Raw genomic sequence first — 25,964 nt, 5'->3', positions numbered from 1 at the left:
CCAGGACCAATAAAATGTGTTGACCAGGAACGTGCCTAACTCTGCAAAATCAGGACGTCCCATGATCCCATAGATGAATAATTTGACTGGACCCATAGTTCATCAAAAAAGGAAATGTGCTTACAGTGATACATTAACAATGGAAATTTGTTAGGAAAATATCTGTAATGTTTTGGGAATAACCCTTCAAACTTATTTGTGATCTCGAGAAACTTTTGAAGCCTGTGGACATTTGAAATGTAAATATTGAAATGTGACTGTTAATGAAAGAGAAAAGAGGCAATAAATGTAAGAGCTGAAAGAGTGAGTGGTGGAAACATTTTTTAAATATTATACAAATAACAGTCATTATACAAATATGAAGAACTTATTAAAACGGTTTATTGTTGAAAAAGAAGTCATAATTCCACAAAGATCGTTTTACACCAAGAGCATATGAATGTTCACGCATATATATGGGCTTTTTATGCAACAATTCAAGAGGTAGCAAATAATGGTATTGTGTGTGTATGGAGGTGACACGATGACCTTTCAAAATGGCACAGAACTTAACAAACCTTTGCCAAACATTTGTCTCTAAGCCTCAACCGGAGCCAGACACAGAAAATCCAAAAATCAACAAAGCTCTAGTAAAATCAACTGTCAGCCTATGTTCTATCAAAACATACCATGAAATTCCAGCCTTTATTGTGGGCCTCATTATTACTACAATAAAGGAAAACAATGTTCCATCATTTTTAAATATTTGCACAATTTTTAAACAGTAGCAATTTCCTGTTGAATTTTCCATTTATGGAAAAAAACTAAACAAATTCAACTTGGTTTTTAACTGTTCAAAATACAGTTATCTGATGTGATGTGGAACCAAATTTAAAGGTTATTTTAAACAAACACTAACAATTTCTTCTAGCTTTCAAAGTATTTCAGTTCAGTTAAGCAGATTTGTTTAATTTGGATGTGGTGTAGAGACTTAAATATAAACCAAACCAGAACCTGGAGGTGGTTAATGAAGGTAAATGTAGAAATCCAGTATCCTAATGATGAACTTTAAGATTCAAAGATAAAGAGGAAAAAATATAAATACATATAATAAATTAGTTGTTGTCTTACAAGAGCAGTGATGCACACACACACACACACACACACTTTTTTTACCCACAACCAATAATCCACTTAAAACATGCATTCTCCATGTCAAATATTGCACACTAAAATATCCATCAAACTATTCTGACCATTCCAAGTAACTTAGCATATATGGCTTGCATTGTAATGCAGCTTGTGCTGTCTTTCAAATATAACATATACTAAAATAAGAGACTAAACTTGTCTTTTCAGTTCAACTTGCAGGTTTAACTTTGGCCTGCTATGTGCTAAAATGTAAACATCGTCGTTTTTCCTTCATTTTGTTTATGGCACTTGATAAATTAACACCCAAGCTGCTAATCTAAAAACATTTATCATTAAAAAAAAAACAGCAATTTGAAAAATCAAAAACACTATACGATGCAATGGGTGAACCGTGCCCAGAGAATTATTTTCTTCTATGTTGTTTTCTGTTATCTTTTGTTTTTCTTTCTGTTATTATTAACCTTTGTCTTCTTGTTCTGTTTAATTATTATTTGTAGAATAATATGTTTTACTATACAGCCCATTGGTCTACTTTGTAGTGGAAAGGACTTTATAAATAAACTAGACTTGAGACTTGAGAGAAGAATCCTTCAAGCATTGTGTTTTCGGTTTAGGATGAGGGGGCACAAGGGAGGGCAACATTGTAGGCTTAACCAAAGCAATTTAGATGTCTGGTTGTACCCAATCTAAGATTAACTGGCACAGAAAAAGCATATGGACTATACACTAAGGGTGCGTCTCAATCAGCTCCCTAGCTCCCTAGGTCATGAATCAGTTTATCGTGTTCACGAATTCGGGCACTGGTAAGGACCCTGACTCACAACACATTTGTACACTGATGGCTCTTTTTCCAGCAACATGGCATCGCCCTCGACATGCAACGTCACTACTGGTATTTATGAACAACAGCAGCACAGATATCACTGATATTATTTGTTATTTAAAAATATATTATGATAAATACTTTGATTTTTACATATCCTAGCAACATTTCAGCCATAATTTATTATAAATGTTAGCTAGATTAGGTTCATTACCAGTATGGCGATGTGTGTTTATTTTAGTTTGTTTTTTAAAACACATCTAATATGTGTCATTGTGTTTATTGAGTTGGCTCACGCGATTTATTTTGTGCTTCAGAATTTCCGGTAAGGGAACATAGTGAGCATTGATGCTCCCTAGTTTTCACTGAGCATTGTGGAACTTTTTAGGGAGCGAACGTTTCGGTTCACTGGAAGGATTTTTGCGATAGAGACAGCCTTTAAAATATCTGACTCCCTGATCAGTGCCCTGACTACTGAACTAAGGAGCTGATTGAGACGCACCCTAAGACACTCAGGCATGCAGTCAGTGAATTCAGAATGCATTACATAATCCAGGGGAAAAAAGAAGAGAGAGTATGGAAAGTTCCAACAGTAGGCTTCAACAATTTTCTTTCTTATTTGATGGATGTTTAAAATAACTGAAGACCATGTGAAATTCACCATGAGCTTTACGCGTCACAGTCAGTAAACTTGACAGAAGTTTGAATTGCTTGTTCAATAGGTCTCTTAGCTGGTTGAGAAACTGGCCCTGAGTTTCATGTTGATGGTCCTTGGATCCTTTTAGGTGAATGGCATATTAAGGAGAGAGAGGCTCAGATTGGCATTTCCATGTGTCAGTCTTTTTTTTTTTTTGGCCTTACTGGACACCACTACACCCAATCTGAAGCAGATTCCTCAGGCAGAGCCTCTCATGTTCTCAGCTTGAGAATGATCGTTGCTAGCATAATGAAGAATGTGTTCCAGCCCAGAGTGACCACAAAGCCTCGCCAAACCATCATATGGGACAGACCCCAACCTGAATGCAAAATTGGAGAATCAGTACTCAGTAACAGGATTAGTAACCAGATCTGACAACAGATAACACTAAGCTTTATGTAGATAGTCTGGCTCTGCAAATAGTGAGAAGTAAAATTGAAATGACAATAACTAATCTGCTGTATGTCATGGTTTTATCCAATTTTAATTATGACTCCACCCAGAGCAGTTATTTTACTATCATTCATATTCATAATATTTTGAATTAGCTGAACATTTTCATATTTTCAGTTATTTAAATATTAATTTAAATATTTAGTCATTTTGTTACATACTTTTGGCATGTTTATTGCTTTTAAATATTTATATTTAGCTTATTTTTGTGACTTTTTATTTCAGTATGTTGTTTACGTTTTGTAAGTTACATATTTATATCTAATATTTATAATTTATTTAATTTGAGCTTTATATTAATGAAAAATTCTTTTTAATAGTTTCTGTTTTCATTAACAATAACACCATTGTTCCTGAGCGATGTTGATGTGATGTCATAATCATAAACCATTATCATAAAAGGGCTCAGGTAGATTAATGAAGGGGAAAACCATGTTTGTGTACAGTCTGCAGATTTTCAGTCACATGACCAGTCTCAGCTCTGATCTACCCTGTACTTCAATCAACTTCAATACATTCGAACTTGAACTTCAACTGTGTGGCGTCCTTGTCTATCCAAGTGTTTCCCAACTGTGAGCAATGCTGATAGGTAAACAGCAGGGAAGCTGTGTGTTTAATTTAGGAATGGAGGCAGACGCTCCTCCTGCTCCGTGAATAATTGAGATAGAAGAGTATCAGGTGTCCTGGAGTCTACTGTAACTCAAGATGTTTGTATCAGAGGGAAAATGTTAGGTGAGTGGGACTTCATAGAAGATTGTTGCGTGTGTGTGTCGGATGAAAACAGCACAGAAGAGACGATAGTTATTTGAGGTGTGCGAGTAGGAGTGACTTTGAGGTTTGTGATAAGATACTAGAGATAAGATACTAACTACATACACTCTGTTTCCATTAATTGTGGTAGGTGAGGAGACTACATCTGTACCATGTATGCAACTCAACATCACTACAACCATTACACACCATCTGTCATCTAGATGTTCACATGTAAACATTCTTTATATTGCCGCCTATAAGGATGTCAAAAGTACTTGTATTATGGTACCAAGACAACAGCCCTGAGTACCAACTTAAAAAGTGTCAAAATACTGAAACTATATATACACACATACATGCATACATTTTTTATTAATATACTGTATATATATTTATATTTTTTTAACAAATAATAGGTATATATTTATATTAGATTTTATTATAAATGAATAAATTATCAAATAAAACATTACAATATTTAAAAATAAACATTTATATTTATATTATAATACATACATACATATATATATATATATATATATATATATATACACAGTATACTGTATATATATACACATACATATATATTATAATATATTATATTATAAAAATATATTATATTTATATACGAAAATAAAAAATATATATACTAAAAATATATATATTTTATTAAACTAAAATAATGTAAAGTATATAATACTTAAGAAATATTTTTAAGTCTACATGGCATTATTTAAATTTAATTTTAATATTTACAATATTATTGTATTTTTTAAATGCTATAGTATCGAAACTGGCACTGAGGATCTCAGTGGTCCTTGTGTGTACCACAGAAATGTTGTTATTGGTGCTATATTTTAAATCATACCTCTGTACATGATGCAGCGCAGGGCTTCAGATGCATAGGTCTGGGGCAGGACTAGACTCAAATAACGCAGAGGATACGGGATACACTCAACCGGCCAGATAACACCTACAGGAGGTAGATAGAGGAACAGAGAAAAGACTAACTGAATTAATGTAAAACTTTAATCCGTTTAATCCTTATATGTTACCTTACCATGTCTGTGTAGCATCAGCAAACCATAAATTACAAATTAGCTTTAATGTGAGGTTAATGTGCGTTAATGTGAGTTAATGTGAGGGTAGAGTGGTAGAGACGGTAGAGAGGATAAGTAGGGTAAAGACCTCACTAAAGAGAATTCCCTTCCTTTTCTTTACAATAATCATCTTTTTTTCCTTTCCATTTATATCTCATCCATCAATCATCATTCACTCTGTTGATTCCGCTCCACTATCAATCCACAATTTTATTCACTGTGGTATCACATCCATTAATTCACTGGACACACCCAGATAGTATGGCCCTCAAATAGCCCTTATTATATTTTCTGGACTGCACCATTTTAGGGTGGAGGGAGAAATGACAGACAGTCTTAAAATAGAGGGCTGCATCAGTACTGGTGTGTGAGGCTTAAAGGTAATTTAAATATAAATATTACCAAGCAAAATAAGTCACAGGGTAACCTTATGCCATCAAATAAATGTTTTAACATCTGTGAGATCAGACTGTACCGCTAATGATGAGGTTTGGGTAGAAGATTCCAAGAGCCGCTTGATTGGCCGACTGCTCGTCATCAATAGCAGAGGAGATGACCAGCCCGAAGGAGATTCCCGTCACTCCCTGCAGCACAATCAATGAGATCACCAAAGCCAGAGATCCTTCATTTGGAATCTGCAATAGATAGACATAAGAAAGATGGTGATAATAATGATGAGATGTATTCCTGTATTCCAGTGCACAGTATCTCTCTCTCTCTCTCTCTCTCTCTCTATATATATATATATATATATATGTGTGTGTGTACAGCGGGGGAAATAAGTATTGAACACGTCATCATTTTTCTCAGTAAATATATTTCCAAAGGTGCTATTGACATGAAATTTTCACCAGATGTTGGTAACAACCCAAGTAAGCCATACATACAAAGAAACAAACAAAAATAAGTTCAGAAATTAAGTTATGTGTAATAATGTGAAATGACACAGGGAAAACGTATTGAACACATGAAGAAAGGGAGGCGCAAAAAGGCATGGAAAGCCAAGACAACTGCTGAAAACTTACAGTAATTAAAAAGCAATCCAGCCCCCTGTCAGTGGAAATTAATAACAGCTGGTTCAGTCCCAAATGATCAGTCCCACTCTTCTGATTATTCTTTTCACTCCTCTATCAGAAATCTTGCGAGGAGCACTGGTTGAGGCAAATTTATGGTGAAATAATTGTCTTTCCACTTCCGTATTATGGCCCCAAAAGTGCTCACTGGACCATTCAGAAGCTTAGAATGGCGCCTATAACCAATGCCATCATTATGTTTTGCAACAATTAGGTTGCGAAGGTCTTGAGACAGCTCTTTGCTTTTACCCATCATGAGATGCGTCTTGTGTGACACCTTGGCAATGAGACCTTTTTGTTGGCCATCATTTGGGACTGAACCACCTGTAATTTCCACTGACAGGGGGCTGAATTGCTTTTTAATTACTGTAAGTTTTCAGCAGTTGTCTTGGCTTTCCATGCCTTTTTGCGCCTCCCTTTCTTCATGTGTTCAATACTTTTCCCCTGTGTCATTTCACATTATTACACATAACTTAATATCTGAACTTATTTTTGTTTGTTTCTTTGTATGTATGGCTTACTTGGGTTGTTACCAACATCTGGTGAAAATTTCATGTCAATAGCACCTTTGGAAATATATTTACTGAGAAAAATGATGACGTGTTCAATACTTATTTCCCCCGCTGTATATGTATGTATGTATGTATGTATGTATGTATCTATCTATCTATCTATCTATCTATATATATATAACACACACACACACATACACACACATATATATATATATATATATATATATATATATATATATATATATACACATATATATATATATATATATATATATATATATATATATATATATATATATATAAAATGTGGATTTTTTTTTTTACACATTTATTTTAGCCAGTAGTACTGTATGTAATGACTGGTAGGTAAGTTTCCCGCTACACTTCCTGTGAAGTTATATTTTAATTCCAATGCCCTTAGGAACGTACCCCTGATCTAAGGAGTCAAATATACCATTTTAACATTATGTTGCAAAAACAATACATATGTGTAATATTTAACAATAGCTTGTTTTTAAAGAGTGTTTCAATAGGATAGTGATCTGAACATACTGGCATGTTACAATCCCAGAAATCTTAAGCAAGTGTGAAGAGTATCTTGTGTGAAGCTCTTAGCTCTTATTGGCTGATTTCACGGCACATGCTAGTCAGTGCAGCGTCCTCGCTGCTACAGTTACACATCAGAAATAGAATCTCTAATCTACAGCTGGGTCTGTTACCAAAGCAATCCCTTTGTTGCTGTGGTGGTCAAGCACAAATCACTAGATGCGAAGCAAGAAATTATTTATGAATAAACATATTTATGTGACTCAGTCCCAGAGCTGTTTCTAAAACTTACAGAGCACAGGACAATTCACAGATCCCAAATCCCCCTGACAACAGCCCTGCTCAGTCCTGATAGGTTTGTGAACATCAACATGAGCAGATAGAAGTCTCCAAAGCCAATATAGTCAAAACATCTAGAAGGTTCTAGAATATTAATGCATTTAAGGAATTAGCCATGTCAGTAAGTTCACTCTCAGGGGCGTTTCCTCTGAAGAGGCAAAGGAGGCAATGCTGCTGCCTCCTCAAAAAATTTATGAGAAATGAATCCATATTACAAAAATAAAAACACAAATGTGACATTAGAAAAACAAGTAGTTTATACACTTTTTTAAAGTACCACTGTCCAACAGCGCCACCCGCAGGTAAAGTTACAGCGGGAGTCTGTGTCTCTCTTGAGTTTGAACAGACTCCCTTAAGCATGCGCTGAGTTTGGTGGGGGGTAATCGAAAATGAATGGAGGAAATTCACGAGAGAAGAGGTAATGCCTCCATCGCGGTAAGATTGGTTATGAATGGATATGATTGGTTCATGCGAGAAATCCTGCCTCTTTTTTAATGCATCTTCCGCGTTCGTGAATTAGTCTGAATAAACAAAATGTTGCCGTTAATGGGTAGATTAAATAAAAAGTTAGTAAACAACTCACCCACTTAGATATCACTGCTTTATGTCATGTCAAAATCAAACTTGAAATGGCCTGAAAACATGATGATAGTGAGCAATCTGCTTGGTGAAATTAAAGGTACATCGTCGTGTCTGTGACCAGTGTTTACTGAGCTTGATGACTGATGATCTGAAAATAAGTTGACTATTAAAAAGAACAGCTGGACATTAGTTCACAAATAATATATATATTATTTAAATGATTACTACCTTTAGTAATTATTTTGCAATAAATGTAAAATTTCTTACAACACTAACTTGAGATCTATACATGGTTTTAATAAATAGAACATTAATAACATTGTTAATGTAAAAATACAAAATAGAATTGTGTTTGGTTTCTTTTTCTTTGCCTCCTCATTTCATTTTAACACCACTGCATGCCACTGATATACACATAATCTACCATTCAAAAGTTTGGGCTCAGAAAGATTTTTTGTGTGTGTAATTAATACTTTATAAAAATTGGATGCAATAAATTGATCAAAAGTGACAGAATCACTTATAGTATTTTGTATAAACACATCTATCTAAAAATTAAGTTCTTTTGAACTTTCAATTCATTAAAGAATCCTGAAAGGAAATGTATTCAACACAATTTTCAACACAGATAATAATAAGAAATGTTTTTGAGCACCAAATCAGCATATTAGTCTGATCTCTGAAGGATCATGTGACACTGAAGACTGGAGTAATGATGCTGAAAATTCAGCTCTGCCATCATAGGAATAAATTACATGAAAAAAAAAATATTCATATAGAATACTTTTTAAACGGCAGTATTTCAAAATATTAGTTTTTACTGTATTTCTGACCAAATAAATGCAGCCTTTTTTAAGAGACTTCTTCCAGAAACATTTTAAAAAAAAATTTTTTATCTTACTGACCCCAAATTATTAAACATTAGTGTGTATTTTTAATTATTTAGTTGTTTGATAAAAGGGGGGGAAAAGATAGCTTATTCTGGTAAAATAATCTTTTTCAAAACTCAAGATGAGAGGATATGATTGGCTCTTTGAATTTGGATGAGGTTTTAGTTTGCTTTAGTCTTATGTAAAGACTTCACAGTGGACTACAAGCCAACAGTCTATCTGGTGTTATGTCTCCCAAGTGTTGACTAGAAGGACGACAAAGGCTGAGGGTGGCATATGCGACAGGAATGGTAATATGTAAGTGTTAGGATTAACTATAATTACCATTTGACTTTTAAACAGAAATAAACAGCACACACACGTCTAATTTATGCTGTATGATCACACACATAGATCTTGAATCTTGAGACATACATATATTAATGAGAGATAAACACGTAGCTGGCAAACACACATATATACACACTCACTTTGAAGACCAGCAGGATGAAGATCAGCAGAAGAATTATCTGAACACTGATGACAAATAGCTGTGAGAAGAGGTGTGCCAGCATGGTCTCCAGAGAACTTACACCTTTAGAGAAATAACCACACAGAAACATAAATACACAACATACATCCATGAAACACAAACTACATAAAATGTTCACCATGTGTGTGTTTAAAACTGCCTTTGCTGCTCATGCTTTTATTTGCTGTGGGTGATCAGCTCCCCCTATTGGTAAATCTCTGAAACTGCTCATTCATAAACTCGATGAAAAGTAGGGGCTGAATTCAATAAAAATGTATTGTGCCCATGGCAAACAAAAACACATTCTCATTCTGGAGGTTGGTTCGAAGTACTAGTGGAGGAGACAACAGACTACATCTTAATTTAAATACATGAGGCATAGTGCTTATTCGCCTGGATTGCGGGTGGTTAGTAAATAAGGTTTTTGCACAGGTTTTTATGCTGAAATACTCAAAACAAGTGTCACAATTGTTTAGTGAATTCATCCCTAAGATGTTAAATGATGGCCATCTGGTGGATGTGAGCTGTCTCACCTGCCACCCAGCACCTGTCCAGCAGCCCCTCCTTTCTCTCTAACACAAAGGACAGAGCGGTCAACCCCACTGCCAGGTAAAATGTGATGCTGAAAAGAGAAAAAGTAGAGAAAGGTGACATTGTAAGGAGGTCTATCGGGTTGCAGTAGTATTGTCAGACACTGTAGTAATATTTATGAGGGGCTGTAAGTGTGTTTGGGTGTGTGTATGTGCACCTCAAAACGGCTCCTGGAGTCACAAACGTTGTGAAATCGGTGTTCTCACTGCCATATATAGGTTTTTCAAACTATAACACCACATAAAACAAAAATAAGAAGGGCATTTTAAGAAAGAAGAAAATTCCAAAGACCAAAGAGATAAAAGAAAGGACAGAGTGATCAAAAGGGCACATATAGAGGAAAGACAGGATGGAGAGACATATAAGATATTACAAGTTTTGTACAAAAGATATTACAAAAAGTCTTAAATATTAAAAAAAGATTAAGAACATCGCTCTGTACTCACGTTTATAGGGAAGGCCACCATGTAAGATAAACTCCCCAGCTTTGTCTCAATAAAAGCCTTTTGAAAGAACAAGGAAAAGAGTTTAAAGTGTTTGAATGATGGGGAAAAAAGCTTAAATGTACTTTTTTTTTACTCACCTCGAAGGCCTCATGGAGTTTTTTCTGTAGCATTAGGGCAATCTGTCGATCTGAAATGTAAAAACAAATAGCTTAATTTTCTTGCCCAACTAAAACTATGCAAATAATGTCATTTAAAATAAATCAAACTATAAACATGCCAAATAAAAACATTCCCAATGATGGTCTTTTGAATCCAAATTCATGTCCAAAGATGCATGCAAAATTCAGTACAAATGAGTTCAACTAACATGTATTTAAAGGCATAAAGTACACCCTCGTGTGGCAGAAATATGAGGTCACGTGAGTTCAAAAGCTGAATAATATTCATTGGACTAAAAATAAATAAAACTCACTAGTCAGATCCAGCCAAACATGCACGGATCCTCCTTCAATCACATCTCTGGAGACTCGGGGCTGCAACATCCTGCACACACACGCAAAAATAATAATAAAAGCTTTAAACATAATTTTTTTCAAATTTGTAACAAGGGCAAAGTTTGTATGTGACATTTAAATTGCTCCAGTCGGGACAGAGATGTACATGTATAGATGAACAGAGATGTAGATGTACCTAGATGTACAAACAATGTCAGAGACACAGATGGACAGACTGAAACAGAAATACAGGACGGACCTGCTTTTCTCCCCTTAAAAACACTGTTATTCACTCCTGCAGCCTCTCCCAACACTATTCTCATCAGTCTCTCTGGTACAGTCATTGTAACCTGACACGACACCTTGTTTACATGAATGCTTGCGTTTTTTAGGCTGTGACTCAGAGAGGCCTGATGTTTCATGTCAGGGATGGGTCTAAATTTGCATGCAAGAACATTTTTAACACCTTAAGAAGATGCAGATTCATTTGAAGTCCTCTAATAAACAAAAGTGTAGAGTAACACTAGTGTTTATTGATTAAAGTAAAAGTTATTAGTTCCTCAGCGAGGTGATAGCGCTGATATTTCTTAAATTATACACAAAGGTACTGGATTGATTAAGTCTAGGGGTAGTGTTAACAAATGCTACAGTGTAAAAATTTGTATGTTTAATTTGTAAATTAAATTTGAACTGGTTATTTGCAATGAATTGGTCAAGAGTCATATTTTCTGAATAGGTTTTTTTATATTATAAATGTATAAGATCAAATGACAGCTTACAAAAGTTAGCTAAGATAATATTTCTGTAGGAGGAGTTTGTTGCTTAGCTAGTATCTTGCCCAACACTTTTTGTTTTTCATTTAGCACTTGCTAAAAACCAAGACGTATTGCATATTGACTTGCACCTTTCTGAATTTTACCACAAAAACAAAACACGTTCTTTCAGGTTTAACATTGCAAACTTCTGAAACACTGCTCACCTTTTGGTTAAATAGCTGGTGAAATTCTCCCCAAACTCTATGACACCCCAGTACTCCCCATTACGGATACCAGCAAAAGCTTCAGAATGAGACAATTTCACCTAAAGGAGACAGGAAAACTGCAACACTGAAAATAAATGTACAGTTTTTCTCATGACTATTTATAAACTTGTTAATTTGTTTAAAGTTAAATTGAGAAAAGAGGAAATGAGAGAGTAAGAGTCTGTATAAATTCTATTCTATTTTAATGTCCTGAATTTGTGGAGAGAAAAAAACCTGATGTATTGTGTTAAATGTAGTCCTATACAATCTTGAAATGATACGTCTTTCTGTTTAAATTTTGACCTTGAAAACAAATGTGTGCGTACCTGGTGGATACTCGTGTTGTCAAGAAAGGACAGCAATGTGTTACTGTAGGCACTGGGACTAGTTTCATTATTGACCACAGCCACGTCAATGCCTGTGGGGTCTCCACCAATACACAGACACATCAGACAGATCTGAATTACCGGCAACAGGAACTGGAAACAGAGGGACCTGAGCGCAAACCAGATGAACATACACAAATTACTGAATTGATATGAAATGTTTTGATTATCAATATCAATTTGATTATTAGGATATCATTACCCTGGCATTCTTCTCATTCGAACCATCGTCTTGATCATCAGCGCTGCAATGTTGCGCCATTTTGGTATGATGTGTCTGGCTCGCACTTTCCAGTCAGCTGCAAAGACACAAGAACATTTCAACTGCAAGCATCAGTTTCAGTGGTGATCAATGCTATTCTAAATATGTAACCAGTGACATTTTTGTCAATCTTGCATAAAAGTGGCTTTCTGTTTCAGTTTTAGTTTAGCTTTTGCATGCAGTATTTTAGAGCAAGTGAACTTCTACCTCTTTGTTGTACCTTTATATTTAGGTATGTCTTCTGGTGTGCTCTTTCTCAGTATGGGCTCTCTGCTCTCATCTCTCAAACTGTCTGGAGACGGGCTGTTGTCCAGCAGACGGCCCTGCGGACTCAGTCTGGAGTCCATCTGATCGAATTCCTCACAAAGTTGCAAGAACGCACTCTCTAAAGTCTAATACACACACACAGATGCATTTCATAAGTTTGAATCATACCGAAACAGTGCATGTACATGCATGTGAGGCATGTGTGTGTGTACTCACTGCTGCATTGTGTTGCTTCATAACAGCGTCTGGTGGACCTTCAGCTAACAATCGACCATTCCTCATCAAACCCACCTACAGAGAGAGAAACAGAGAGATTTGAATAGTTCCTCCACAAGTTCCTCTTTCATAGCTTAGAAGATGGTTTCTTTCAAGTACAAACTTTGTCTCAGATGATTTACTTACAAATTTCCTCAAGGAAGACAAGTGAGAAAATTGCTGACAAAGCAGGAGTACAGATATAAATGAATGTGGACAGCATAGCTCAGATGATTTGTTCTTATAAGAATTTGATGAGAAATATTTGAGTTCATAGTGAGATCTCCAACTTGGCAAGCCGGATTACAGTTTGAGAGATTGTCTCTTTTGAAACGCCAAAGGAGACACATGTGAGATGTGCTAAAGCAAAAGTAAGACTAGAAGAAACAATTGAGAGCTTATTTCCTAGAGGCAAATAATGAGAGAGACAAGACGCTAAACAGAGAAAGGGATGGGTCATGTTATGTAAGGAATAGTTCTCATATTTAGAAATTTACATCACTGTTCTGGGTAGGTGTTACTTTAGGACAAGTGAATATGTTAGTGTACTGTAAATAAGTTATGATTGTGTCTTTGGTGTCTCTGTGTGTCATTTGTTAAGGCGAGACACTGCAGGTGAATAGGGTAACATTTTAAAATAATAGATATCACCATGAAACTTCCTCAGTTGATTACTTAGAAGTATATAAAAAAAATGAATACAAGTTTTTGAAATTTGTATGTTTAATTATGCAAATTAGGCATTCTCTCATTAAATATGCGCGATTTTGCATATATTTTCGGAAGATAGATCTGAACATATGATAAAGCCAGGAAAAAATTCAGAGGGATTTCAGGATATATGCTTTCATTACCTAGCCTGGCTAACGTCAGACCTCTTTCTCATTGAGACGTGGTCTGGGAACCACATGTTAATTTTCTCGTATTTGAGGCGTGGTTTACGAATGCCCAGAGCCGTTTATTGGACGCTACGAATGTCTATCAAATTCGCCTGTACGTAGCTCATAGCCAATCGTTTCAATTATACCAGATGACGTATGTAGAGCGACAGAAATTCGACGAGGAAGATGACGAAATAAACTTGCGTTCTAAACTACTTAGAACCATGCTTAGAACACTATCTAAGGCTGCATCGAAAGGTAACTTCGCGTCTGCTGCCATGTTAGATCCATAGATATAAACAAACTGCTTCGGTGTGTCGCATAGACGTCGTCATCGTCTTGCTGCACCCTCCTCGTTCTGTGATTGGTCCCCTCGCTGAGGCGAAAATCTAGTCCATGGAATCCAGGCTGCCTAGCAGCGTGAATAAAATCGCGCTGCGCACAAGGCAGCATGGGGAAACCCAGGCTATTCATTACCTAGGTCCTAGGAAATCAAAATATACTGTCCATAGCCTTAAAAAATCTATTTTCGCCATATTGTTTTGATTAAAATGTCACATAAATCAGGCCAGGAATGATTTATTAAAAAATCCCTCTGAAAATATCTTCAGAATAAGTGTATAACTGGAAGGTTTGGTGTACATAGGTGCTACATAGGCTGAGATGTTTGTACTGGAGAATGACAAAAAACTCATTTTGAGAAAACGGCATTTAAAGATTTAAATAGCTCTAAATGAGATTTCGTCATTAGCTTTAAATCCCCCTTTGGACATTCACGATTGGTTACTGATAGAAAGGAAATGCCCATATTTGGGTTCCATAGCGTTGTGCAGGAGACTCAGAGCTTTACAACGATACCGGTCATGACAGACTTCAGTAAACAGACGGAACTCTGCATGTCGCGTTGGAATGCTAACTTCTTGGTAAATTCGGGAGAAACTTACTGCCGCAAGTTAACAAAATGTAATAAAATAAACATCTTAATGTATATTTTCAACATTTTCTTTATAGCAGCTTGAAAAAACACATTGAAGGAATAAACTAACCCAAAATCTCAAAACTGACCACTGCATGAAAAATCTATGTTTTTGCCTGCCGTGTCTCGCCTTAATGTGACTAATAAACAGGATGTAGCAACTGTCTGGCTGACGCTACACAGCCAGTATGGCATGACCTCAAGACAAACTGGTGAAACAACAAATTGAATGGAAATAAAATTAAACAATAGTCAGGTGGCTTAAATCTTTGCAGATTCTTCTCCTAGAATGTGTTGTCTGATGTCTACCAGCGCCTTTTTTGATGATATACACCAGGGGTTTTCAACCGGTGGTCCGCGGCGGCATTGCATGTGGTCCGTGACATGCATTCCAGCCTACGTAATTTCACTATTAAAATCACTTTTTTTCCATAAAAAAAAAAGTTTATCTTAAAAAAAAGGCAAGTCAGTCAGTAATAAATACATTGGCATTCAGAAAAGTGTCGAACCCATAAAAAGTAGAACCATTGTCCGCTTTACATAAAACAAATAACATGACCTTGTGTGAGTGAGTGAGTGAGTGAGTGAGTGAGTAGCTTTCACACCAAACGCGAATAGAGCGTCTGGCGCAAGTGATTTTCATGTCAAGTCAATGTAAAGACGCGTTTACGCGCATCTGGAGGTCCTGCAGCGCGAATGAGGCGTTTAGCGCAGCGCGGTCGCGCGAATGAGGCAAATTGAGCGTCTGGTGCGATACGCGCGAGTGATTTGAGGGTGAGAGAGCGAGAGAGAGAGACAATTCTGATTAGTCGAGAGGATGTATCGCGTTTAGGCTAAAAATAGGTTTGGCGCTTATCACGGTTTGGAAAGAAACTGCATCTTGCAGTACATTTTAAACAAGGAAATATAGCGATTTGGCATGAAATGTTGATGGAGCCGTGAATAGGTTCAGAACACAGCAAAATGACATGACAAACTTTTTTTTTTTAAATGCCATTTCCTCAATTCGACGTCTGACTGTGCTATCTGACAAAGGAATCCACACACTACACACACAGACACACACAATAGTGGGCCGCCGATTACTTGTTAGTCAGAATGGTGGTCCCTGGCACAGAACCAGTTGAAAACCCCTGATATACACAGTAATGTCCCTAATTATTGCAAGAAATAGGCTTATTAGTGGTCTCAAAACCAGCATTATGAAACAGTCTAGTCAAAACACTAACCAGCATTTAGTACAAATAAATATTTGCTAATTTCAAACATAAAAGCTCACCTGAACATTTTTACCAAAAGCTAGTTTTAAGGTTATGTAATAAGCCACAGTATAAAGTACATTTGGCAAATAAGCCACGACTATAATAAGGGATTACAGAAAGAAATCTGTATGAGTAATACTGACTGTTTCACACACAAACACACACACACACACACAATTAAATCATGCACTTCTGGTCAATATCCTTCCTTTTAAACTGAAATGTTTTAGGCCTTAGTGAAATTGCTAAAATTGGTTTGTCAAAACTAATCATTTAAATTATATAAAGACTTTATCACAGCATCATGTAGAGTGAGGTCTGAGAAGGTCAGTTTTAAGAGTTGGAGTGAATTCTGATACAGGTTTGTTGTAGGTCAGTTCAGGATGGTCTCTTACCGTATTGGCTTGTCTGGCCTCCTCAATGTAATGCGTTGTAATAATGACGGACACCTGTCCTCCTCTTACAATGTCTACCAGGTGCTGCCATATCCTGCAAAAGTGGAAAGTTTGTTGCATGAGTGCAGTGCTTTTTTTTAAAAACGGGACTTCTGTCTTTATGAGATTTACATGTTTGCATTTGGCAGATGCTTTTATCCAAAGCAACCATTCATGCATATACTTTTTATCAGTACGCACATTCTCTGAGAATCAAACCTATGAATCCATAAAGCTGACACAGGTGAGATTTGAACCCAAATTCCTTTAAGAGCATTATGCCAAGAACATTTTATATGGTAAAATATGCCATGATTTAAACTACAGTTCAAAGGTTTGAGGTTGGTGTGTAAAAAAAATAAAATAATGAAATAAATAAATTACAAAATATGTTGAATATGCCTTACTTGGCCAAATTACGGTGACCATACACCCATAGCATATATTATTTTTATTTTTTTTATTCAGCAACGCCATATTAAATTGGTCAAAAGTGACATTCATAATTTTACAAAAGATTTTGATTTTAAATAAATACTGTTATTTGAAACAAAATGCATCATGTTTTCCAAATAACACTAAGCTGTATGACGATTTTCAACACTGATAATAATAATAATAATAATAAATGTTTCTAGATTAGCATATTAGAATTATTTCTGAAGGATCATGTGACACTGAAGACAGGCGTAATGATGCTGAAAATTCAGCTTTGCCATCACAGGAATAAATTGCATTTTAAGAAAATATTAAAACAGAAAACTTTTGTAATAATGTTTTACAATATTACTGTTTTTACTGTATTTTTGATCAAGTAAATGCAACCTTGATGAGCATTAATACGCTGATTTCACGAAGCCGCCATTTTGTTCTATTGTTATTTCAAAATCGAAAGAAGGAACATGTAATGTTCCATGTTTTACAATATGCTGTAGTATCTTACAAAGCAAAGCTCCCCAAAATGGTTGCAGGCTTAGACAGGCTTGGCCCATAGTCTATTGTGTAAGAGGATTTCAGCAGGGTTCAACAGAGTCCCACCGAAGTATATGTGATCTCAGCATAAAATTTAACCAATTTATCTTGAAAAAACTAAATATAAAAATATAGAAAATATGTTTCATTTGATGTCAGCTTTTCTAATCAATAAAACATTCTAATTAATAAAGCCACTGATATCACATTCAGGGGGCTGCGGTTGAATATATTAAAAGTTTTTAGTAGTTTTCATTACACACCTGGATCTATGTTCTACACAGATTTGCGGCATCATATTAACCATGCAAGATTGTGACACTGTGACCCTCTTTTTTTACCCATACAGACTCCTTCCTTTGTGGCTACTGCTCCTTCTACATGTTCTTTACTTCCTTTTGTTCATGAATAACTCAAACTCAAGAATAAATGGGGATTGTCTGAGTACTTACAGCATAAAGCTCCTTTTCTTGAAAAGTTTATAATGAGTTATAATGGTTTGGAATCTTGAACCTATACATTGCAGGATAATCATAGGCATGCCACATACTCAGGATGCGTTTGCACGGAGATCAAACAAAAGCATGCAAAAGAGTCAACTGAGATTTGTTTGCCAAGCATTGTGAAAGGTCTTCATACTACAAATGCACTGAGCACAAGCCTTTAAAATGTTTCTTAATCTAATAGGAATGCCAAGAGGAATGGCACAGGTATACATGCAAGCTAAAATGTTGCGTAGAAATGTCTGAGAGAGAGAAAGAGAGAGAGAGAGAGAGAGAGAGAGTAGAAGAAAGGAGTGGTACAGTATAACAACCTCAGAGTCATATTTTTAGAATGCAGTACAAGGTTCATCCACAACACAAACACAAACACACACACACACGTAAGAGACAGACTAGTAGTGCCGGTAGTTCAACGAGTGCATTGGAGAGTTAGTGAAGGGGATTGGAAGAAGCTGTGAAAGATAAAGATGAATGAATACTGGGATAGAGGTATGTAATGCATACTTGGCCCGCAGAACAGGGTCCACTCCCACAGTGGGCTCATCCAGGATCAGAAGTTGTGGATTCTGAAGCAAAGCAGCTCCAAGAGAAACACGCCGGCGCTGGCCTCCACTGAACAAAGTGAATAACAAATATATGTAAGTGATCAGTTAAGAATTGTCATCAAAAAACTAAAATAAATGTTGTTTAAAAACAACATTGCAGACACCTGTACTTGTTTACAATGAAATGTATTTTTCTACGAGCTGTAATTTATAGTAAACATTAAAAGAAATGAAAAGAAATTGCATTAGTGAAAAAAATGCATAAAATATTTTGGTTGTGTGTGTGTAAAAATAACAAATATGGGAAATTCAACTAGACAGATGTCTAAACTTGAAACCTTGTGGTTACCAAGTAACAAGAGGGCTTGTCTATGAAGAACCAATCAAATTGAATTTGTGTTTGCTGGTGGGATTCTCAATGGAATTTGTCTGAGATCCTCTGGCCTTGCTTCTTCTTGGGAGATTCTTTGGAGAACTGCTCTGAGATCCCCCGGCCGTGATTAAAGCATTTAAAAGCATTTATTTGGAAACTAGTTAGGGGAACAAGTTAGTTAGGTGACTCGGCCAACGTAGACTGTAGACGCGCTAGAGTATAAATATTGAACGGGAACGTCGATTGTAGACGAGACCCAGATAGACTTAACGTCGACTGTAGACATTAGGGGACGTCGATTGTAGACGAGACCCAGATAGACTTAACGTCGACTGTAGACATTAGGGGACGTCGATTGTAGACGAGACCCAGGCAGCCTACGTAGTTAGGTTTAGGGAAAACTCAACCACATATCCTATACAAATCCTAAACTAATCTTGACTAAACTATATATTATTTGAAAGCTTACAATCTCTAGTTTTCATATTCGGTGACTGATTTTCAAAAATAAAATTACAGAGGAGCCGTAATTTATCAATTTGCAACAAGAATATTTTCATACTCCTAAGGCGTGTTCAGACCTTTATTCTGAAATAGCGATGAACATGAAAAATCATGAAAGATAGGTAGAAACCTCAGTTTGTTTTCATGCCAAGAGTTCAAAAGATAACATCCATTCAATTTTTTTTTGAAAAAAAAAAAGGTCTGAAAATGTTTTAAATAAAGAAAAAAAGGTAACACTTTATTTTACAGTGTCCATGATACATGTTACATGTACTTACCATAGTAATAACAGTAAATTATGCATAATTACATGCAACTAACCCTCAACCAAATCCTAATCCTACCCTAACCCTACAGTAAGTACATGTAGTTATTTAATATTACTCATTACTTAAATGTATAATTACATTGTAACAATGACACCTTAAAATAAAGTGTAACCGGAAAAAATAATAGATTCACCATTTGTGATACAGCGGCAAGCTATAACGCATATGTGTTATTTTTATGTGTTTATTAGAGGTTTAATTAATTTCAAAATCTGCCAAAGTTCCCATACTACTTCTTAATAGGATGTGTTCAGTCCAAATGCAAAAGCAAGTTTTATAAACAATATTTGGCACAGGAAATGCTTCTTATTGCTAACACATTGAGCAGCCAACCATTACACTAAAAGGCTATAAATTAACATTAATAAATTAAATAAATTAAACGATAATTAGCAAATCACAAGGCATCACAAGACCTACCAAAACTCCACCTTAACTAACCAGACCTTTCAAGGAGAAACTGACTTTGACAAACTAGTGTGATCTCTAAGAACTTCAGTTCCATTGTCTTGCTTGTCAGATGAACCCTGCATAGAGCCAGCTCATTGCTATGAAAACAAAACCAGACAGACCTCATCCAGAGGACAACACCGAACTAAACGTTTAATGCTGCACATCACTCTGCCTTAGTGAATGACAATCTCCTCTGTGTAGATAGGAGATTTTAAAATAATGTCAATAATGATAAATCTTATTTCCTCCAAACAGTGGACACACACAACAGTCACAAATAGCACAGAGGAATTAACTCATCTTTCACGTCATCTGCCAACATCTGTGTCAGATATCTTTAAATGTCAACAAACGCGAATTAAACAAGTGTACTGTATTTCATGATCACCATCTTTTAGATTCATTCAGCTGTAATTGTCCACATAATACCAACTGTAGTCACATGACCATTTGACCCTTATAAGACCACTATTTTCCCAAATGTTTTGAATGCATGATGTAATTTGGCAAGCTCTGATGAGAACGTTGCTGTCAGGAGAGTCAACAAAGAAAACTGGGTCACACATGATGTGTTTTTTTTTATCCTCCTCGCTCTCTCAGAATTCTGTCATTGTTTACTCAGCCTCATTATGTTTCAAACCCATTCATTCCAAACCCCAAAATATCATTTATTTTTTGTAACACTTCAGAATAATACTAAAAATAAAAAAATAAAAACATTGCAACAATCATTGAATAGCACAAGTCATTCTACCTGAGATTTCTCACAAGGCTGTCTTTCTGCGGCAGGTCTAAGAAGTCGATGAGGAAATTGATCCTGGCTTCTGTGTCTTTAGATGAAAGGCCATGAATTCGACCGTAAAACCATAGTGTGTTGTTGATAGTGAACTCATTGTATAGAGCTATGTCCTGAAGGCAGATAGAATGAAAAAACAGAAAGAGAAAAATATATGAGACTCAAGAGGACTCACTTGTTAGAATATTCATACACTAGGTTTTGCGGGTACACCAGTCTCTCCTCATCTCTCACCTGTGGCATGTATCCCACCATCCTTCCTGGCACTTCATGTCCTGGGAAAGCTGGTGGTTTCCCCAGCACTGAGATATGACCACGAGAGATCTTTAGAGTTCCCACAATGCATTTCAACAGCGTAGTCTTCCCACAGCCACTTGGCCCCAGCAGCCCATAACTAAAGACGGGGGGAGGGGATAAAACGACATATCCAAAGAACAAGTCATTCCTCCACAGAACATTAAATATGATAAGTAATCCCAATCCTTTAGGCGCCTCTGAGTATGTCAACATATAGCGGGGGGTCATATATACAATATATATACAATTTTACATACAAATAAATGTTTTTTGAACTTTCTATTCAATAAAGAATCCTGCAAAAAATATATTACAGTTACCATAAAAATACCATGCAGTACAGCAGTTTTCAACATTGATAATAATTAAAAATGTTTCCTGAGCACCAAATCAGCATATAAGAATGATTATTAGAGGATCATGTGAAACGGAGACTGATGCTGAAAATTCCGCTTTGCCATCGAAAAATTACATTTTAAAATACATTCAAATATTAAAAAACATTTATTTTAAATGTAATAACTAAGAACTGTAATAATAATTACTGTAATAAATTACTATATTTAAATTTCACAATATGACTGTTTTACTGCATTTTTGTCCAAATAAATGCAGGCTTTACTTTCGAAAACAAACAAAAAATATTAAAAGCCCCAAACATTTGACATCTGAAATAAAGTTAGAAACAAGCAACAAAATACAGACTTGTATGCTCAAAAGACACATGGGTGATACAGATGTCTGTGAGGGGATATAGGAATAGGAAGTGTGAAATGTTAAAATAAGACACAGAAATCAAGCAGAGAACAGCAAAAGATCTACTAGCTTTTCAGTACACTCCACCATCAAAACAAGACTAGAGCTATAATTAAAATAATTACAACTTTTCTTTCTCTAAAATCTCATTCAAACTACTGTCTGGCAGGCAGTGTTTTTTCACAATGTTTTGAATGGAATTTTGGGAAGATGCAGTTTTATAAACATAATTTGATCCACTTCTGCTCCAACAGCCAGCTAAACATATCAGTCATTATTGCAACTAAAGAACAAATTTATGAACAAGGAAACAAATGAAGAGTTCAGATGCAAAAGCCTCTAAGTGCCATCTGAAATTTTCTTCTAGAATGATCATTTTTATCAAGCTTGTATATTTAAGTTCAGTAAATTCACTTAAATGGCAATGAAAATGACCTATTAATTGTCATTTAAGTGAAATGACTGAACTTAAATAGACAAGCTTGATAAAAATGATCATTCTAGAAGAAAATTTCAGATGGCACTTAGAGGCTTTTGCATCTGAACTCTTCAAATACACTTGCACAATATTTTAAAACAAAGATCTGATAAGACTTATCAGCAATGCAGTAGATCATAACCAGATGATAAGAGGACAGATACTCAGACTAAGTCAGATAAGGCGATCAGTAACTTTTGATATATAGAGCAAACAAGAAAGTTCAAGCTGCCACTGCAGTAGCATCGCAGCATCACATTCACAGATCAAAGGCCAGGTTTTAGATTTTTCAACCCCCCAGTATGAAGTATTTTAGAGTTTTGTTGTGGTACTATTGCAGAACGCCTAAGGGACGAGGCAGTGAAAACATATGAATGCATGTGACATGTCACGTGAATATCATGTCAGCATTTGAGCATGTTTTCCTGCATAAAATGTGAACATGCAAGATTTGTGTAACCTGAAGACATTTGTAAACACATTTAGAAAGAGAACATACTGGACTCACATTTGGCCCTGAGGTACTGCCAGGTTGAGATTGTTGAGGACTTTAAGTTTCCCATATGAGCGACACACATCCCGACAGTGGATTGCAGCACTGCAGCTCCCGGCCTCCAAGTCAGTCTTCATAGTACCGCTATCCAAACTCTACATATAAAGAGAAGGAAATCAGCTCAAAATAAATATTTTGACAAAACAGCTTAAAAAAATTTTAAGAAGCAAAAAGTAAGCAGGAGAAAATTCACATTTGCTACAAATACAGCATTGACCAAAAGTGTAAAATGAAATATCTTTTTTTTCTTCTTTATTGTCTATTACAGTGGTTCTCAACTGGTTTGGTCTTGGGACCCACATTTTCCCATGACCATTAAGCCACGACACAATTTTTTATTTGAAATTAAAAAAATAAAAAAATAAAAAATTCCCAAAGAAAGTGTTTGTTTGTTTTATTTCTCACATCTTTTTAGATAACTGATATAAATCTCAGACAGGTTTATTAAGTCTTTTTGCCAGGTCTTCTTAGGAAAATGGAAAACCTTCTTAAATTGGTTGTTCCACATTATTAAGCAAGTCACAGTTCTCATGCAATATGGGGAGGAAGAAAGATCTTTCTGAAGATGAAAAGCATGCAATAAAGTTGCATTTCAGCCTAACCAAATGTCACAAAGAGAATGTTAACAGTCGGTGTAAAAATACATGACGACTCATTTTAAATAGTTGTATTCATTGACGAATGCTGTGCTGCAATGGATGATCTAGATCGGGGTGTCCAATCCTGCTCCTGGAGGGCCACTGTCCAGCAAAGTTAGGCTCCAACCCCAATTAAACACACCTGAACTAGCTAATCAAGGTCTTAATAGGCATAACTTCCAATTCCTATTGCAAGTTGGAGATAATTTCTGCAGGACAGTGGCCCTCCAGGACCGAGTTTGGACACCCCTGGTCTTGATGGATGGATTTCTGGATGGTTGGTGAATGTCCACCCTGTTCCAACAAGCTTGCGGGAGATGATTTGGGCTGGAATATTGAGATGAAAGGTCCCTTTAGGGTCTCTGAGGGTGTCAAAATGACTTAAGCAAGATATGTTGAGTCCATAAATGATTATTTTACCATTTTACGCTATGGTATAAAAAGAAGGATTGTCCCTTCTGAAATGAAACGATTTCCATGCAAGAAAACACATTCATGCTGCAAAAAAATGCAAATTTGAAAATGCATTTCTACACCCACTGTAAACATTTCTCTTTGTGAGCTTTTACTCTTTTACTCCAGAGACACCAGCAACTTCAAATACCTGTTTGCTGCTAAACTGGCTTTTTTATAGCTGCCCTTTTAATACAATTAATTTGTTTAACAGAAACTTCCCTTAATAAATGCTCTAAATCACTAAGAAATCTTTTGACAGTTCGACAATCTCTATTCCGTTTGCGCAAAATATTAGTTGTTTTCATGCCTTTTGTAAGGCATTGCACCATTTCATGCTTTTAATCTTCAGAAAGATCTTTCTTCCTCCCCATATTGCATGAGAATTGTGACTTGCTTAATAATGTGGAACAACTCCTTTAAGAAGGTTTTCCATTTACCTAAGAAGACCAGGCAAACTACTTAAAAAACTGTCTGAGATTGATACCAGTTATCTAAAAAGATACGAGAAATAAAACAAACAAACTCTTTCTTTGAAACACTAAAATCTGAATGTTTATTGTACAAAAATCTACTGATATGCGTCACGTTTTCAATGGCTCTTAGTTTGCTTCTCTTTGTTTCCATTCATCATTTGTTGCTATTCATTGTGTTCGTAATTAGATCACACATGCTGGCTTTTAAGTTCGATAGCATGTGTATTTAAGTCTTTTAGTTTCTTCAGTTCTTTGTTGTTTGTGCCTGCACACTGTTACTTTGCCTTCTATGGTTTGGATTATTCTATTCATGTTGGATTATTCTCTTTTGATTGGTTTAATACAGGTACTGTGCTGTTTAATACCTAATCTCATCCTTCATGGACCTGTATCCATGACAGAACACCAGACCAAAAGAAAAGTGACCGACTATTTAGTATTTACTTACCTGCCTGACTTTGCTGTGATTTATTTCCTGTCACCTGAAACCTTTTCCTTGTTTACTGGAAGCGATGTTTACCTGCATAACTACCTGGTTGAGGACTCGGTTCACAATCAAGTTCAGTTAAGTTTCTGTTTGACCCCTTTGTTTCCCTTTACAATTTTCGGATGCTGTAAAGTCAGCGATTTATAAAGACTCTGTTTAAAGGAAGAACTGCGGTACCTGTATATACTTACCGCTATCCTAATGTTTTGGATTCATGTGTTGTGGATTTCCTCATTCGGAACTCCTTTAATTATCCTGTGAAAAGGAGAATACCTGCCTGCTTGTGCTCCTCTGTGTTTTTTCAGTTGAGTCAGTAATAAAGCTCCTGCAACTAGGTTCTAACAATCTCCTGAGATTGGTGTGTTACAGATAGACCCATCCGTCAACATGAACAGGAGTTGTTTACGAAGCAGTTCTGTGCTCTATATTCCAGAACGGCTGGGATATCGAATCATATTTCGAGGAGTTCTATCATACTGCCATCTAACTCCCTGGGATGATCAACAACTGATGGATTTGTTTTTGTAGTGGTTTGGACCCACACTTCACCTCGTGGATACCTGGACATGGTGCTGGGGATGAGTGCATCTTCCTTTACCTTGGGTGAAGTGTTTGAGGACAACAATCCCAGTCTGACAGCAGTACAACCTGAAAGCAGTACAA

The 25,964-nt window shown here is 36.0% G+C and overlaps 1 protein-coding gene across 4 annotated transcripts in view; it reads right to left on the bottom strand.

The window, feature by feature from the left end:
• Positions 1-361: 361 nt before the first annotated feature.
• The window catches only part of abch1 (ATP-binding cassette, sub-family H, member 1), a 29,278-nt gene continuing 3,675 nt past the window's right edge, over positions 362-25,964 (bottom strand). For 3 of the 4 annotated variants that reach the window (XM_082142723.1, XM_082142725.1, XM_082142724.1), the window contains exons 2-20: positions 23,203-23,342; positions 21,398-21,557; positions 21,122-21,276; positions 18,668-18,775; positions 16,650-16,743; positions 13,097-13,171; positions 12,834-13,005; positions 12,554-12,650; positions 12,292-12,460; positions 11,924-12,024; positions 10,923-10,993; positions 10,588-10,637; positions 10,451-10,507; positions 10,162-10,232; positions 9,947-10,035; positions 9,373-9,476; positions 5,433-5,592; positions 4,726-4,830; positions 362-2,970 (exon numbers count right to left, since the gene is read on the bottom strand). In XM_082142723.1, coding sequence (XP_081998849.1) covers positions 2,864-2,970; positions 4,726-4,830; positions 5,433-5,592; positions 9,373-9,476; positions 9,947-10,035; positions 10,162-10,232; positions 10,451-10,507; positions 10,588-10,637; positions 10,923-10,993; positions 11,924-12,024; positions 12,292-12,460; positions 12,554-12,650; positions 12,834-13,005; positions 13,097-13,171; positions 16,650-16,743; positions 18,668-18,775; positions 21,122-21,276; positions 21,398-21,557; positions 23,203-23,342 — 2,085 coding nt within the window. In that variant the 3' untranslated portion in view covers positions 362-2,863. Of the gene's footprint in view, positions 2,971-4,725; positions 4,831-5,432; positions 5,593-8,013; positions 8,161-9,372; positions 9,477-9,946; positions 10,036-10,161; positions 10,233-10,450; positions 10,508-10,587; positions 10,638-10,922; positions 10,994-11,923; positions 12,025-12,291; positions 12,461-12,553; positions 12,651-12,833; positions 13,006-13,096; positions 13,172-16,649; positions 16,744-18,667; positions 18,776-21,121; positions 21,277-21,397; positions 21,558-23,202; positions 23,343-25,964 lie in introns of those variants that run through there. The other variant, XR_014199129.1, reaches the window with a different exon arrangement.

This window comes from Leuciscus leuciscus, assembly GCF_965113295.1.
Source record: "Leuciscus leuciscus genome assembly, chromosome: 17".
Taxonomy (NCBI): domain Eukaryota; kingdom Metazoa; phylum Chordata; class Actinopteri; order Cypriniformes; family Leuciscidae; genus Leuciscus; species Leuciscus leuciscus.
The sequence above is the reverse complement of the archived record's forward strand: the minus strand, read 5'-3'. Positions and strand labels throughout refer to the sequence as shown.